The sequence below is a fragment of the Physeter macrocephalus genome, chromosome 5 (assembly GCF_002837175.3).
Source record: "Physeter macrocephalus isolate SW-GA chromosome 5, ASM283717v5, whole genome shotgun sequence".
Classification (NCBI taxonomy): Eukaryota; Metazoa; Chordata; class Mammalia; order Artiodactyla; family Physeteridae; genus Physeter; species Physeter macrocephalus.
The window spans coordinates 49,323,366-49,342,049 of record NC_041218.1 but is presented as its reverse complement, the minus strand read 5'-3'; the positions used below and the strand labels follow the sequence as shown (position 1 = coordinate 49,342,049).

The following is an 18,684-nucleotide window of genomic DNA, read 5'->3' as shown; positions in this document are numbered from 1 at the left end:
TTTTTTTTTCTTTAACATCTTTATTGGAGTATAATTGCTTTACAATGGTGTTAGTTTCTGCTGTATAACCAAGTGAATCAGCTATACGTATGCATATATCCCCATATCCCCTCCCTTCTTGCGTCTCCCTCCCCCCCCCCCTACCCCCCCCCTCTAGGTGGTCACAAAGCACAGAGCTGATCTCCCTGTGCTATGCGGCTGCTTCCCACTAGCTATCTATTTTACATTTGGTAGTGTGTATATGTCCATGCCACTCTCTCACTTCATCCCATCTTACACTTCCACCTTCCCGTGTCCTCAAGTCCATTCTCTATGTCTGTGTCTTTTCCATTCATCTGTCAATGGACACTTAGGTTGCTTCCATGTCCTGGCTATTGTAAATAGTGCTGCAATGAACATTGTGGTACATGTCTCTTTTAGCACTATGGTTTTCTCAGGGTATATGCCCAGTAGTGGGATCGCTGGGTCATATGGTAGTTCTATTTTTAGTTTCTTAAGGAACCTCCATACTGTTCTCCATAGTGGCTGTATCAATTTACATTCCCACCAACAGTGCAAGAGGGTTCCCTTTTTTCCACACCCTCTCCAGCATTTTTTGATGATGGCCATTCTGACCGGTGTGAGGTGATACCTCATTGTAGTTTTGTTTTACATTTCTCTAATGATTAGTGATGGTGAGCATCCTTTCATGTGTTTGTTAGCAATCTGTGTATCTTCTTTGGAGAAATGTCCATTTAGGTCTTCTCCCCATTTTTGGATTGGGTTGCTTGTTTTTTTGATATTGAGCTGCTTGAGCTGCTTGTACAATACTTTTGAACAGGCTGATGGTAAGATCACAGACACCATCTGAGAGGCAACTCAAAGGACAGGAGTTAGAAGAATATTAGAACAAAATTTCTTTAAATGCCCTTTAGGTCTTGCAAACACACAATGAAAATTAGCATCTGTACTTTTATCAACTCTTCTGATGTATCAATAACATAAAGCAGCCAGGGCTTCCTTGAGTTTGTAGAATGTGTCTGATTAAAGGCGAAGCGTGGAACTAACTCAAAACCTTTAAATTCCTATGGCTTTAAAAGTCTTTATTTCAAGGCAAAATGTGAAAGGGAAAAAAGAATGACTAAATCTGCTTTTAGGAACAATCTAATCTGGTCCTTGGAGCTGAAGGCTTCACGGCAGAAGATACATGTCTGGATACAATTCAGTGGATATCAGTTTAAGTTCCTACATCATAAACTTAGTGCTGCTGCAGAATGGGGACCAGAGATGAAACAGCGCCACAAACCATGCCTTTTGGAGGCCCACGATTTAGTGAGGAGAAACAGAAATAACAATAATGGAATGAAATAACAATAATGGAATGCTGTCTGTAGTACCTGTCACGGCAGATAATAATAAAAGCATTATCAGCTCGTATTTATTAAATGTTTAACATGTTCCAGACCCTGTGCTAGGACTTGCCACGTACTTAACCTTCACAACAGCCCTATATGGTAGATAGCACATTTCTTACTTTGCAAATGAGAAAATTATACGTTAGTAAGTTGCCCAGAATCACAGAGCAGCCCAACCAGAACCTGAGGTGTCCAATACCAGGGAGCACTCCCTCAGCCACCAGAAGGTGTGATGCACAGTGGGAGAATGGGGAAAGTAGGTTCCCTACTGGCAGGTCAGCCCTTTCCCATCCTCTGTGATGCTGGCTCAGAACTGAAGGAAGAAGGGGCACAAGATCCACCCCACAAAGCAGTCCCAAAGCTTTTCTAAAGCTCTGTGTGCCAGAAAAGGGCATCACAGGGAGTGTGTTGTCAACCTTCTGAGCCGTGCCAAACAACTCAGGAACTAAGAAGACAAGCACAGAACACTGGGCCACCCAAATCAAAGCCTTTGGATTCATAAGTTAACTTCAGAATAGAAAAGGGGTCATTCCTAACCAGAGAAGTAGATTCCCTTGTTCTTTGTGGCTAAGTAGAAATCATTTAACTGCTTTTAAGTCTTCATTTCCCCATGTGAAATGCTTATTCATTCCTCGCTGGGGACTCCCAAGGTGTGCCTCCCATGATCTCTGGGAGCAACTTCATGTTTATACAGTATTATGATCATTTTAGAGAAAATTTATATCTCTGTACTAACTTTCAAATGCTGTTGGATTTCTTCTATTTCTGATAAAAGGTATCTGTGATAATGGATCGCCGTTCACTCCCATCTCCCCCTCTTCCCCTTAGGGAGGAATATATCTCCTTGCCCTATCAGCTCTGTGCCTGGCCAAGTGACTTGATTTGACCAAAGGAATGTTATAGACATGACATGAATAGAGGCCTTTAAATGAGCTTCCCTGGTTTGGTGTGGCACTTGCACTCCAGTGGCCACCATGAAAAAAGCATGCCCCTCGTAGCTGCTGCCCCTTCAGCCTGGTCCCCAGAATGTACACATCAGCTGACTTGTGCCTGACCTGAGTAGAACAGTTGACTGGCAGCCTGAAGCTGAGCCACCCAGCTGAATCCAGCTTCCACCAGCCAAACAGTCACCCTGTAGACCAGAGGGCATGAGAATAAGTGCTCAGTAGCTTAGCGTTAGAAGCTACTGAGTTTGGGGACAGTTTGTTATGCTGCATTATTGTGGCAGTAGCTGATTAATGCTTCATCATTTTATATTCATTGGAAAGGCTAAATTACAGGTACAAATACATGTACTTCTGAGTATCTCACACTCTTTGATTTTTCCCTTAAAATGTATTAACTGCACAGGCATCCTGTCACCCAAAACACACCATATCTCAATTACTTGAACAAAGATATGGGCACATTAGAATATAGAGAACAGGTTCACATACTCTCAATAAAAACAAAAGCTGACTTTGACAGTGAAATGTTTATACTAACTTTTCCCCATAAGATGCAGAAGAAAAACCAGTATCTATTTTTCACGGAAGAGCTGCATAAAATACTATCTTTCAGAATAAAAAAAAGGTACTGATGGTGAAACAGTATCTTCAGGCTCATGGTCTACATAATCTCCCTCAGTAATTTTTCTGTCCTTCCGTCAGTATGTTTTAAGTTACCGCTGTCAAGACCGTTCTCTCCTCTCTTCACCCCACACCCCCTACTTTCTACCAACGTTCATATCCACTAAAATCTATACAAGATTTCACAAAGTTCCTGAAGAAACATTTTAAGAAATCCATAGGTCCCCAGAGTTTGAAAACTATACCAAACATTATTTTTTTATGCATCATGATTATTGATAATCCTTATTTTCACTCCCACCCCAAAATAAAACACTAAATGAATTATATTAGTCAAAAATCTTTACCTCAACATGGATTGCAAAATATAAGTAGAGCTTTTAGGTTTAAACAAAAAGCAAACTAGATTTGACGAGATCTAGAGGCCAATTAGGGCTTCCCAATCTCTACAGGGCTTTGAACGTAGAAATGGGGTCCTTGAGCTATTTGGATGTTACAAAAAGCATAGTGAAAACTATAACCGTAATAAAGCTACACAACGTTCCGCATCATCTTTTGGGGCTGGAGTTAACTCCTTCAGGTGACACTGTCGACATGCGGAGGTCCCTGACAACTGCTCTTATCCCGCCCCCCTCCTCCTTTTTCTCTCTGTCCCACCACCCTAGCCTCCCTGCTGTTCCTCAAGCACACCAGACACTCCTGCTCTGGACCTTTGTCTTTGCTGGTTCCCCTGCCTGAAACATTCTTCCCCCAGATACCCGAATGGCTCATTCATCCCCTACTTCATTCAGGTCCCTTCCGAGATGCCTCCCTCTACCTTATCTCAGATAGGCCTCTTAGCCTCTCTCTCCTGACTCACTCTGTTTTTCTCCAAAGCGTTATGACTGTTTGAAATTATCTTATGTATTTGTGTTTTGTCTGCTTCTCCTGTGAGTACGGACTTTAATTGCGTTGTTCACTACAGTGCCCGCATACTTAGTACTCATAAATATTGATCAAATATATAAATTGAGAGTTTTAAATGTTGCTGCATGAAAATGCAGAAAAACAAAGCATTTAATTACTTACCACGTCAGGTTGTTTGTTGGACAAAAATCTGTAAAGACTTAGAATCCACGGGGAGGGAGAAGGAAAATAACGAAAGGGACCCTCAGTAATAAAAGAGCTGGAAACCATTTTTAAATTCAATTATTGATAAGTCTCATAAGCCTGGACCAGCTGCTTAACTGTATCGGATCCCTGCATACTCTTTAAGGGGGAAAACCAGTGGCAACATATTCTATAGGACTGAAAAGGATTTCAGTCATTGTCAGATACCACTTAGGAATAAAGTATTTTAAATATCCTCTGCAATCAGTAAAAAACTCAACTACTGCCACTCAAGCCTCTAAAACAAGGCCTATCCCGGGACTTTCCTGAGAAGCTTCCAGCATTTGAGTATGTGACATTTCAAGAACTGTTATTAAAGAGATGCACAGCCACTTAACGAGAACATGGCATTTTGTTAAGAGTCCTACAGTCATGTTCTTGGATTTCTTCATAAAAGTCCTACAAATCCTTTCGAATGATTCACAATAAACCATCACGAACAATTCATACAAAACCATCTCCTGTTTTTCCACTGCTTAGTTGGTACAACATGAAAAAATTGTGTTTTCTGTTTATATAGTTTAATAAACCTCTCTAGACCCCTAAAATGCCTTTTCTCCCAAATAGAAAATTATATTTATCAAATATGGAAGTCATTTTTCTAATCACATGATCTAACGTCTCAAAAACTTAGATCTAGACAAACAATACTAAATTAAGGCTGGTATATTTTGAAACAGCAAGAATTTGTGTGTGGAATGTTTTAACAGCTCATGGATTCCGACCACCACTCAGTACGACTTATTCAAACACAAACCAAAACTCTACCAGGGAAATCGAACCTCACCAAAGATCTCAAAGTAAAAATGCTTAACAAAGAACAGAAATATATAAGGTTATTTGGATTCACCTTCTTCCATTGTATTATGAAAACAAAGAGGATAGAAGAATCTGAGGAATGTGGCATTGGGAACACCATCATCGCAGATGCAAGAAGACAATGCTATCAGTATTAACATTTATGGGGTGTTTTCTGGTTGCCAGGCCCCTCAAATGCATGTTTTTATTTAATCCTCCTAACAGCACTCTGAGATAAATACTGACTTTCCTCATCTCACATGAGGTCTACAGAAATTAAATAATTTGGCCAAGGTCACACAGGCAGTGGGACTGGAGGCAGCGCCCCTGACCAACCCTACAAAAACGCCTCCACACAGCTTCCTCCAGAGGCAATGAAGGGAACTCACTGGAGAGTTTTCTTCTCTTCAGAGTTCTCCAGAGTTCCAACAGCTAACACACCACATGTGTGTGGTATCTCACTACACCTTGAGATACGTACTATTACTCCCATTTTAGAGATGAAGAAAATGAGGCACAGAGAGATTATAGCACTTGACAGAAGGAGCAAAGCCAGGATTCCAAGTGAGGTCAGCCGGCTCCAGGAACCCCAAGCTGAACTGCTGCTCCAGGGCTGTGCTCTCAACCCCTCCTGGCCAAGTTCTGTTGCCTGCTCATGACTTTAAATCACCATGGATTCTTCATCTATGGAATTAGCTAATCAGACTAGATCAACTCTAAGTTTCCTTCCAGTTTTCTAGTGGTATGATATTCAATCCACAGGCAAAAGGTTTTTTTTTTTCTTTGTCGTGATGAAAACACCGAGGATAGAATTTTTGAGTGGTCCTTTTTTTCCCCAAAGGAGGGAAATACCACTGAGAGTGATCCTAATACACTTTCAAAACTAAGGCTCATTTTTTAGAATTTGGTATAAAAGAAAAATGATAAATCACTAAGTTTTCATATTAAAAAAACAGTCAACCATTTCATATTAAAAAGTCAACCAACAAAGAGAAATGGGGAAAAAAATATATGTTCTTTCCATTACACTTTATGTAGTTTGCATAGCTTCCCTGCTGGAAATAATGGTCTTCAAAGTTTACTCTGCATCTCAGCATTCACATGTACTCCATTATAAACACAGGGCCCATCCTTACGACCTCTCATTAAATACAATGATTAGGTACAATGCAGTAGTTTTCTCGTACAATGTTTTAAAACCCATCTGTATTAGCTGCAAACATTTAAAGCTAGATTTCACATAAAAATCTTAATTCCTAGCTTCTAAAAGTAGCAGTAATGATAATAATTATAATAACAGAACCTGTGGACAAAGGGCCTGTACTCCAACCTGGGAGCACTGAGCTGCAAGTCAGTGAAGCAAGGGCTCTCTGGTTGGCCAGAGTTCCCTCTACTCCAAATTACATTGAACTTGGTCAGTTCACTCATACATTGTGTCCTGAGGATATCTGGATTTGAGACGCTTAGGTCACAAGCTCCCCAGTTTGAGCATTTCTGCTCTAACTACATACCTGAGTTAGTATCAGGTCTTCATACTTGCCTATATTAAATGCTTGCCTCCAGTAAAACTAAAAATTACATCTATTAGAATGGAAACCCAAAAAGGTTACAGCTCTTTAAAAGTCTGATTCCTTTTTAACACTCCCTAACCCTCACAATGTTAATTATTTCATTAGTCTAAGCCACTGGGTTCCCAACCTTGGCAACATAATTGATTCGACTTTGAAGTGTTAAAAACACAGATGCTCAGACCCAGACCACCTATGGTCAAGCACATCAGAAGGTCTGGGGGTGGAGCCCGGGCATCCTTATTTTTTCCAGGTTCATCCAAGTGACTCCGTTCTTGTTGAACACTACTGATGTAAACTCTACTGCTACACAGGGTGTGACTTATAAATCAATAAGACTGACTCCCACAGATAAGAAACATTCTCCTTACTTTCCAACATATATGACAGACACTTAAGATGCTATCGTCTTTCCAGGTTTTGACAAAATATCATTTCTTTATTCTAACATCTGAAATGAAAAGCACATAGAACTTAACATCTCTTGATCAAATTTTTTGGTCTGATGTTTGCATATTTTTACAGCAAACATTTTGGTGTGGGCCCCTGAAAGTGCTGAAGTGAAGCCAACATACAAACGGGAGTTTCCAGCCCAAGCAGAACACTGAAACGCATTAACTTAAAGCACACACTGTCAACCATTGGGTTGAGTTGGTGCCAAACTCCAGACGTCTAGAGTCAGAAATATTCTATCAAAAGATCTACTCGATAAAGATCTAAAATCTAAACTATCTATAAATTACTTGGGGCCTGTGTGACACCTGCTGGGAGTCCTGAAGAGGAGTTTTAGCCCACAGACACACCAGCCTGTCAGATACCCCAACAAGAGATTAGCTCCACAAGGACAGAGGCCTAGAAAAGTTCATCTGGAATTTTAGAGGTGAAAGCTTTCCGTAATATGTATTTAGCTTGACTTTACAAAAAAAGCTTCAAAAGCCCCATCACCTTTATTTGATGTTTGATACCTAAGGAAGCATGGGCATAACTTACACTTATTTATGCTTATTACCATGCTATTCAGTTTACTTAACAGTAAGCTGTATAAATATGCCTCTCTAGATTCCCCTGCTTTTGCCATTTCTTATATAATTATGCCATGTATTGAGAATCAGGCAGCTAAATTAGCATTCGAGAGACTTTCACTGAATGATTTAGATAAGAAAAGGGGGGCTTCAATTTTTAAGCCCAGATGTGCTCCTGCACCAGCCGTTCGAGGTCTGATGATACAGAAATGTGACCTAAAGTGTGCAGTCAGTGCCACCAGGGAAATGTCCATCAGGGAGGGCTCTAAACACATGCCAAGAGGTCAGGGCTCCTAATTCACAATGTTTATATAGCTGGGTCCAGTTAGGTATCATTGGTCCAAACAGATTTTTAAAATAATGCACATGAACATAATGACATTATTTTAATTTTGAAAATCTAAAGTAAAAGAGAAGTTTGTAAGTGTTTATAGTGTTAGGTATTATGTTTGAAAAGAGTCTTCCACCCCCAGATAAATAAGTATCAGTAAAGGAAAGAAAACCAGTCAGCATCTTTAGACAATTCAGTAATTATAACCATCTTGGAATTGCCAAATTACCGTTTTCATTACGGTTACTGGGATGCTGGGATGCTCATGGACTCTCCTATCCTACATAAACGTTTTCTTAGAAGCCTTGAAACATTTGTTCCCTTTGGAAATGCAGCCATTCTGTGTGTAAGACACTTAGGTATACAACAGCCTTCTATTAAAATGCAAACACGTCATAAAAAAATCTCAGTTTATAAAGAGCAAGTGCTAAGGTATATGGGGACACCTGAGAGCAAAGCCTGTCCCTCACTCCCCTGAGCATTTTACTGGCTGTGTACTTCATGCTGGGTTATTTGGTCTAGGTCTTGGTCTGTTTCTTATGTCAAATGGGACTCATGTTGAATTCTTAAGCAATGCGTACAAAGCAGCAAACCAGTGCAACACTAGTGGACACTTAATGAAAGTAGTTACTGTTACTATTTTATATAAATAAGATTGTCAGAACTGTCCAAGTGGAATCAGGATTCAAAATCCAATTCTGTCTAGCTTCACAGCCCCAGCTTCTCCCCACTGCAGCCCCTGGCCTCCCTTATACCAAACATCCCTGGCAAAGATGTGGAAGGGATGCAAGATACTTTTTTGTCCTAGCATTGTTTAAGCCCTAGAATGTTCTAGCCAACAAAATACTGTAGGTCAGGCAAAAAATGATTCAACTAAGCTTCGTAATATTCTCAACCTGAAAAAGGATTAACCAAGTTCAATTCCCAAGTGTAAAAATAAAGTGGATTTCCTTTTCAAATCTCCCTTTAAAAAAAAAAAAAGTCTTCTTCAAATTTCCTTAATATAAACTACTCTAGACTAATTACATAGCTAGTGTTTGTATGTGTGCCATTAATATATACACATAAACAAATAAATACGTAAATCCTCACGTATGCACACCTCCAGAGATGATTAGCTCCAAAAATGTTTTTCACTGCCCAAAGTTCCCTTTGTAACTTATTCTTTCCACAGCCCAAGACGTTTCTTGATTTTTATTTTCATTTCATTTTTGAAAACACTTCTTGAGGAAGACGCTAGGAGGATGGCAAGGCCCAGTCCTACACAAAGGGGCCAAGTTTCTGGGGGAGGCAAAGTACATAGGTGGCTACCATAAAGTACGGTGCACACAATTCTGGCAGAGACATGAGCCAACGCTACAGCACAAAGAAGGAAGGACCAGTTATAACGATGCTATTCACTGAGGGAAATATTTGTTTTTTAATCTTACCAAAATAAACAAGCATTCTAGTCATATTTCACCAGATAAGGTATTTAACTAATATGGTAGCATATTTAACTCCAAATTAGAAGGCAGTACTTCTAGGATGGAAATGTCTAATTCATAGCTTGCTGTGAGGGTGAATCAGATACTGTATGAAAATTGTTTAGAACTATATCTGGCACATAGTAATGACTCTCTAATTAGTACCAAGAAATGGACCCAAGTTTTACAGGGCCTGCAGCTTTAGACCCTGTTTATGAAAAAAACTGCAACATTATAAATACAAAATGCTTAGAAGTGATTATATTTAGATTTTTAAAAATCACAGCAAAATACAAAGTTTTAAAGCTGACATTACCAAAACACCACAAAATCAAAATTCAGAAAAAGAAGCCAGTATGTGAATTAACTTATCACCTGAAACACTGCTGTAAATGCTGCTTTGGGGTTGCACACTCTGATTACTTCTCATATGACAATGATTCATATTAATATCATTTTCTATACGGCACAAAGATAAATTGGTCTTTCCTCAAGCACGGGTGATCAAAATTTATTTTTAATTATTGATAATTCAGAAAAGTTACTTTTAGCCTCATAGCTCTCTATGATGCCATATAAATTTTTAGGATTGTTGTCAAATTTGTAAACACTTATTAATTTTCTTTCACATGTGCGCCACAAGAATTCAGGACATTCCAAGTTTTCTTGTGCATTGACTAACTTTAAATATTTTTTGTACTGATGACACTCAGTAATCAGTTTGTGGTTTTTGTTGTCACTGATATGTGTTTACGTATGTGTGTATCTACACATTTACACACTCACGTCAAAGAAACTTAAACACAGAATTCCCATTAAAAAACATGGTGCATTTATAAATGTATATTTGCATTATTGAGTATATTCCTAACAGAAAGAACTTCCACGTCAAAGACACTTAGATGAGAACTGAATCTTCTACTTACAATTTTATACATGTAATAAGTAGAAGAATTTTCCAGACTAGCTTCTGGCTCCATACCATATTCAAACCATATTCCCACCAGCAGAAGTCATAGTTCAGATTCATGCTGCAATATTAACCCGTCCCTGCCCCTTTGTGTACAGACCCTAGGTGAGCTGGCACACTGGCACATCCCCAGGTGGATGACATTCCTAAGAAGTGATTCCTACCCTAGGATTGCTAGGAATAACTTAACTAGACACAGAGACGACTGTGAACTGAATAAATACATCCCACTCAACCCAAACTGAAAGTGTCCCCAATTCAATTGCCCCTTAGCTATATCTCAGAAACACTCTCAACTCCGATGTCACTGAATCCAAGGAGAAATGTTACAGAAGGGAAGTCAGAGTGGAAAAGGTTAATGTTACCCGACTGCTGTTAAAATCTTACACCCTACAAATTTTACAAGTTATGATGTCATCCATGAATGCATGGCTGTGTACACTGGTGGGCTCCTCTAGGGCCTTGGAAAGGGCTGGGTGAGCCCAAGCAATATATTCAGAAATGGTAAAACATATACTGTACAAGTGAGGGGCCCTGGGGCTTGCAATTCATTAGCTTCACAATAAATCTGCCTCTGTGGTCCCCATTATTCTTCATCATTTATCTCAGTCTGTACATGCCTGGTCTCTCCAAATAAATTTCAGTCCCTTGGAAAGAGGAAGTACAGTCCTAAGTACTGTAGATAGAAAATACTCAAAAATGTTTGTGGCAGTCCTCACTATCCACAGTGATCTAGAGAGAGAGAGAAATGTATATATTATATACCCACCTATAAATACACATATGTATATATGTATACATATATCTGTGTGGTGTATATACACATACATGTATAAATACACACATATACATATACCATTTATGTATGCATTACATATGTATTTGTATTATATATGTATTTGTATTATATATTTTATATATATAAAATTTATCTATACATTATATATATACATTAATTCTATATCTGTATAATACCAAAGAAAGAGTGAGTCTTTTCAAATTAACAGCATGGTATCCAGATCTTGTCCCTTCAAGGAGGTCTATCTCAGAAGAAAGGCACTATTAGAGCCTGGCAGACAGAGAACAGGGCTTCCTTTAGGAGGCCAGTGGGTGAGCCAGGCCATCAGGAGACTATCAATGCTCTCTAGTGCTGGACAGAGAGTCTGTAGTTAGTGACCCAAAAGAGGCACTTTGACGTCTGACAAAGTGGAGAGTTATTGGGAAGACTTCATCCTTAAAGAGAATATCCATTAATCTGGTCTGTGCTTGCAGCTGGACTTTTAAAAAAAAAAAATAGGTGAAAACTACTGCATGATTACAGTGCTTAGTACAAGGGGAAAATATAATTTTCTTTCAATTGATTTAGCATATTAAATGAAAGCCTTTTTTTAAAGAAACATATAATAAGTTTCTGACATTTGCAGTTTCCGATTTTCAAATTCTAAATAAAACAGCATCTGCTATTCAACACTTTAGCCAGGTCAGTATGGAACAAATCTGTTACCTCGTCATGAAACAAAATGTATTATCTGCAATCCAGCAAGTATTGATATTTTTTCAGTAGTACCCAGGCCATGTCTGCACTGTTAAGATCTGAGGGCAGGGGTAAGGATGGAGTGCGGAGGGAAACCTAAGGACATGCGGGGTATGATTCTTGTCCTAAAAGCAAAAGCTGGAAAAAAAGGGAGGATTTTTAAGGGCTTCAATAGCACTGTGCCCTGTCTCTCAGACCTCAGTCTAAAACTCAAGGCCTTTGGCTTCCAGACAGTCCTAGGAAAGCCCCTCTCATCAAGTATCACCAGCCTGCTCCAGTCTGGAGGCTTCTTCCCTGTCATCAACAGAAGAATCAGGTTTTCTGAAAACAGTTGTCAGTTTGCACTTCTAGAATTGTCAAGGTGGGAGATGTCACCAAAATAGTTGCATTCTAAAGGAAACTAGTTTCCAAAGAATACGAAGGCTTCTGTCAAGTTAGTCGGCTGAAGGCAGAGTTTTTCTGTCTGCGCGTTTGAGTCATACATCAGAAAACATGGACAGGAGAAAACAATCAAAAACTTGTGAAACTTATGAGACAGGATGTTCACTAGCAATGTTTTACAAAGGGTGATCTGACTGCTTTCAGGTGACAAGTGGGCAAATGGAAAAGCCACTAAAGACGGTGTTTTGGAGGAAGTTTTACATTTAGGGGTCCCCCACTGGGTGGTACGTGCACACATGTGTGTGCGCCCACTCATGCACACACACGCGCTTAAAATCTCCCCGGCTCTCTACCTGAGACCTTCTAGTGAACCATGGGAGGGAGCAACAGGGCATCTTGCCACCAAGCCACAGGGTACAGGCAAAGAGCAGGGCGGGCGGGGACAAGCCTTTAATTCATCCATTTATTCATTCAGTTATTCCTTCTCTCCACAGGAAATGCCCTCGTGGGAATGTGTCCACAGGCCCAAGGCACAGTGCCTCTTTCTAGTCTCGGGTTTTTTTCAACTAAATGCAGGCCACAAGGAAAGGCCATGTTGGAAGCCGCTGGCCTTGACACCACTTCCTAGTCCACAGCGGCAAAGGCCTTTGCCAGCGTCTAAAGTACCTCTGGCCACACGGAAGAGAAAGTGGCCAGAGGCTGCAACCCCAACGCTGGACTGTGGGTGTCCCATTTCTGACTCGCAGTCTTTCCTGGGACAGGCCTGGTGATTTTATATAGTTGTAGGTGGACACCACCCACATTCTATTAACCTCTAATGTAGACCTTCATAGGATTCCAACATACTTAGCAAACACACAAAATGGCAAGAAACTGGATGATGTACATAACTTACTACTACTGAAGTAAGTGAGTACTTTACACATATTAGCTCACTTAACCCTCATCAGCCACCCCATGGGGTAGGCGCTGTTATGATCCTCATTATACAGGAGATGAAACTGAAGCTCAGTGTGGTTAAGTCATCTGTCCTTAGTCAAATGGCTGACAAGAGGCAGAGATGCATATTCCAAACCAAGCAAATGGGTTTCACCATGGGGCCTCCGAGATGATCTTCATCTCAAGGGGTCAGAGTTACCTCCTGAAGGAGGAAGCAGACCGGTTGGGTATGGAAGGGGAGCAGGGCCAGGGCTGTCTAGCTCTTCAGCCGTTTGGCAATTTGGCACAGGCCCAGCTCTGCATACCCGTCTGAAATTCAAATTCCAGCTCACACTTACCAGTCACGGAAACTTAGGCAAGTTAAGTAATCTTTCTGTGTCTCAGTTTGCTCACCTATAAAGTGGGGATAATAAGGGCCTACTACATATGATACACCCATCTATTTAGTATACAGTAGCACGGCTTTAAGATAATGCAAATTTTTACCAAACTGTCCTTGGAGCCAAATTCTACATTATTGATAGTAACTACCTTATTTTTCTTTCCGGAGACTTTGACATTCATTCATTCATTCATTCATTTTTTGCGGTATGCGGGCCTCTCACTGTTGTGGCCTCTCCTGCCGCGGAGCACAGGCTCCAGACGCGCAGGCTCAGCGGCCATGGCTCACGGGCCCAGTCGCTCCGCGGCATGTGGGATCTTCCCGGACCGGGGCACGAACCCGTGTCCCCTGCATTGGCAGGCGGACTCTCCACCACTGTGCCACCAGTGAAGCCCTGACCTTTATTAATTAGATGGTTTACAAATCTATCCTACGAAATGAAGCAGCATGGATTTATTACCCGGATTTTAGAGATGAGGAGACTCACAACAAGAAACCTGCTGACATTCAGGGTCAAGACCCAACCAACTCCTAGCTACTGCAAGCCACCATTAAGGCAACAATACTCCACACCTCCTTATGGGGCCCCGACAGGAAAGTCTTAGTCAAGAATAGCAAAACTGAGGCTCTCAACATCTGGGGAAAGTTCTAAATGACCTGTTCGTTTAGTACCATCACAAGAATAACTGAATCCAGTCAAATCTGTGTTTCAGTTTAAGAGGTGCAAGTTGCATTCCTGTTCCCTCTGCCTGGACCTTAATGTTCCCTCTTTGTCCTCATGGCTAACTCCCTCACTTCTGTCAAGGTTTTGGCTCACCTATCAGCTTCTCAGTGAGGCCTATACTGACCAACCAATTGGAAATTCCAACACTTCATCTCCCAATCCACCTTAGCCTGCTCTAATCGGTCTCTTCCATACCACTAACCACCTTCCAACATACTATATAATTTACATCTTATGCTAACTATTTATTGTCTATCTCCCACCGCTAGAACATAACCTCCCCAAAGGTTGGGATCTTTGTTCACCAAAATATACCAAGTGCGTAGAACTGTGCTTGGTACAAAATAGGTGCTCCATATGTATTAATATATAAATAAAAATCAAAATGCTTTTGATTCTTACAAATGTACCAAATAATCAAATCTAGTAAGAATGATTAAACAGTTGTCTTTCTGAGACCAAAAGCCAAAAGACTTCACAGCACTGGGATGCACAGACTCATCTCATGAGTCTGTGACACGACCTTCAGTGCTAAATTTAGTGCTCTCGGTGTTTCTATGATTCCTAGTTACCAGTTCAAGTTCACCTACCTAGGATGTGTATGTCAAGAGTGTTTCTACAAACTCAAGTATTTACTCACAATAAGAAGCAAACAAATCCTGATCAGCTTTTCCCATCTCCAGGAAACAGAGCCAGGCTTATGAATGAATTGATAGTGAAGCTGATGGAGAAATACTTCACAGCTGCAGGGCTGTGGATTTCTAGGCAATTTAAGTTGGGGGGGAGGGTTTTAGTTGGGGTACTCAGCTTGTGCACGGAGACAGGTGCTCCAGGACTAAACCAGCAATGAAATGCAAGGAAGAAAATGGGGCCTCAGATGCAGCACTCCTCCAACAGAAAGGAAAAGAGCTAAAACAGAGGATGGTGCAAATCACACTTCCTTTGGCTCTACAGCCCCAAATCCTTCTTCCTAATGGGTATGGATAATTGGTTAACAACAAGAGCTGAGTGTACACGTATAACAGCTACTCTCAAATTAATGCACTTAATTAATCTGAACTAAACAATACAGTTATAATGAAAACTATGGCCTTGTACACTAAAGGCCTTGAAAAATCTGTCAAGCAAGAAATATGCCATATTCCCATCCGTAAACCTTCATTTCATTACTGCTTAAGGATTTTGACTAGTGGTTAAATGGTAATAACTCAGAAAGGTCAAGATGGACCTGTTACCTGAGCACATCTCTAATACTCCTATAATTGCTAAATAACAAACTCCTTGAAAAAATTAAAGATAATATTACCATATATCTTAGTAGTGTTCATGCATATTTTTAATGTGGCCACTTGATGACAAAGACTCAGAATTGGTAAATCAATCATTAAAAACAACAATCGCTCTCCAAAAATTTGTAGACTGACCCACAAACAATAAATTCCACTTAACAATACATGTAGTATAGAACATTCACCAGATGCTTTATCTGGTATATTTTCACTCCTGTCCCTTCATTGGAAGTGTATTTACATGACACTGCCTACTAAGCAGGTTGTTTTTATTCTTCTTGAGGTCAATTCTTATTTCTTTCTGCATATGGGGCTGTCTTTGAAAATAAGGGGCCTCTCCTCAGTTAAGGTACAGAATAGTTTCACTTGGTCTCTTCAGCCAGGGAATTTTAAGTGTTTGTTCATCTTAACATTCACTTTCCATAAAGTTTTCTGGTGTCGAACTAATTCCAAAGTATAGTAATTGTTAGCCGCGCCTCCAAATTCACCTAAGTCATGGCTACTGTTATAAACTTAAATGTTCAATATTTTCACTAAGAGAAAAACACTAGCCCTTTGAGCGTGACCATCACTTAAAAGTTTTAGAAAATTTATGGACCACTTAACCCTCTTAAAAATGTTTGTACGATACTAAAGACAATTTCTACAAACTTAAAGAACTTGTGATTCACCAATAGTTTTAAATTATCTAACTGATTACAGACTTAAACCCTCAAGAAGGATAACTGTCTTTAACACATTTTAATAAATATAATTTATATTTTCTTTTAACCAGCTAGTCCAAGTAGGCAGGCAATGTGGGGAAATTATTACTCACATTAATTATAGTTTAACCTAAAATAACTGTGAGTGAATGGGATATGCAATGACAGCCTTCCCTAGGTCAGGAAATGTTATTTATATGTTTATATAACACATATTTATTTTATTTATATTTATTATTTTTTATTTATTATTGAAAGTAAGAGAAACAACTTGAACTAACAAAATTTCCATTGGAGTTTTGCATTACTGGAGTTTTAGTATTATTTTAAACTACCCATCATGAAAAATCTGATTTATCCTTTAAGCATCTTCAGTTATTACTATTCAATCATGATGATGAATCAGCAAATACGTTACTGCATAAACTGCTTTTAAGACTACCAAAACTTCCCTAGCTCTTCTGTCACACCTTTATCAGAGGAGATGGCAAAACTTATTACACGGATGTTTTAAAACTTTGTAAGTTTCAAAACCTGGACAATTACTCATCCAGATTATGTTTTGAAAGATGGTCTGTAGACATTTTCAATGAGTATTTCCCATTCTGGATGTCCCATCATATACCCATTCTAAACTAGCATTCAACGTTTATTAAGCACTCACTGTGTGCAAAGAGAAAGCATTATACTAAGAGAAGGAGCTTAAGGCTCGGCCTCATTTTATTCGTGCATAAATACACAGCAGTCGTGATTTATTCTCTCAACTTTGTAGAAACGTGAGCTGCATCCACATGGCAGAATCCATAGCATTCATTGGGAAATGACTTTCTGGGGGCAATTCACAGGTTCTCTGGATTAGGCAGCCCCGTTGGGGCATCACGCGGGCCCTTCACCTTCCAGCCCACACAGGACAACTCGTGGGCTCCGCCCACACCTTCCGCAGGTGGCTGGATCGCCCGAACCACACGAACCCGACCCATCTCTCCTCGCAGGGACTCCGGATAGGAGCGTGGAAACGTGTGCAAGGGCTTCTGCTAATTAAAGGACTTGTTGAAAGGCCCCGGGGTCTTGGGCAGGAAGAGAAAGCAGCTGCCCCGCGGGGTGCCCCCTCCCCCGCGGCCACCAAGTCCCCGGCGCCCGGGGAGCTGCGCAGGCCGCCGCTGCGGATACCCGGCGCAGCCGGCGCACCTCGGGCCTAGCACCATTTGAAAGGCAAATCTCAGAGCCGGAGCGCATTTAAATGCCCTGCCCCGGGTCCTGGGGGACGGCTCTCCAGCGGACGCAGCCGCAGGGGCCTCCGGGGCGGCGCGGCCCTGGGCGCTGGGCGCGGCCCGCGGGCGCACCCGGGACCTCAGCCCGCAGCGCCCCGGCAACCGCGCCAGGCCGGGGCAGAAGCGGACGCCCTCAGGCCAGCGAACCCTGCCGCCGCCGGGGGAAAGAGCAAGCGCCGCGTCCTCCGGCCGCGGCTCCGGCCCCCTCCCGACGCACCACACCTAGCAACCAGCGCTGACAGGACGCAGTGGCGGCGGTGCCGGGAGGAGGAAGCGGAATGGCTGCCGCGGTGGAGCCACCCCCGCCCCCCCCGCTCCCACCCCCCAGCGGCTGCAGCCGCCGCCGAGCCCTGACAGCTCGAGCCCGGGCGGAAGCGGCGGGCGGCTTGCAGCGCCCGCCCCCAGCCGCCCCCAGCCTCTCCGACCACCCGGGCCAACTAACTCCGCGCTCCTGCCCAGAGCCGGCCGGCCACCCCGCCGGCCCCGCCGCGCCCTTCGCCCCGCATCTCCCCGCCGCTGGGTCCCTCCCCCCGCCACCCCCTCCACCGCGCAGCCCCACTCCCACCACTTCGCCGCGGGCGCGCACGCCCCTCGGAATCCCCCAGCCCGCCAGCGGCACCTCGGGGCGCCCGCCCCTCCCCCTCCCTCTCCCCCAGCCCCACCCTGCCCCCAGCCCCACCGCACCTCGCGCCTCCGCATCCCGCCACCCCCATGCCCCGGGCTCCCACACACCCTCCCCGCCCCGCCGCCGCCTTCCTCCCTCCTGACCACCCCTGGCCATTCTGGGGTTCTCGCCTGGGCAGGAGTTTCCGCGCGCCGGGCACCCCCGCCCACCCCCGGGCCATTTACCGATGTGGTTGTCTTCGATGTGCTCGATGAGGTCGGCCAGGGTGGGGAAGTGGAGTCCGCAGCCCCCGAATCGGCAGGTATTAGAGAAGAAGGAGGCGGCGGCGATGCCTGTCATGGTGCTACATCGAGAGCCCCCCTGGTGTCGGCTCAGCCAGCGCCGGGCGGGCGGAGGGAGGGAGGGAGGCAGGGTGGGGTGAGGAGAGGAGGGGCTGGGGGAGGGGGAGAGAGGCGGGGTGAGGGGAGCGCAGAGGACCGGACGGAGGGAGAGGGGGCGAGAGCGATGGAAGGATTGCGAGGAGAGACCGGGAGGCAGAGGGGAGGCGGCGGCGGCGGCGGCGGCGGGAG

At 42.7% G+C, this 18,684-nt stretch overlaps 1 protein-coding gene across 1 annotated transcript in view; it reads right to left on the bottom strand.

The window, feature by feature from the left end:
- JAZF1 (JAZF zinc finger 1) overlaps positions 1-18,627 on the bottom strand; it is a 342,624-nt gene extending 323,997 nt beyond the window's left edge. The window contains exon 1 of the mRNA XM_028489958.2: positions 18,340-18,627. Within this exon, the coding sequence (XP_028345759.1) occupies positions 18,340-18,454 (115 nt within the window). The 5' untranslated portion in view covers positions 18,455-18,627. The remainder of the gene's footprint in view (positions 1-18,339) is intronic.
- Between the last annotated feature and the right edge of the window lie 57 nt (positions 18,628-18,684).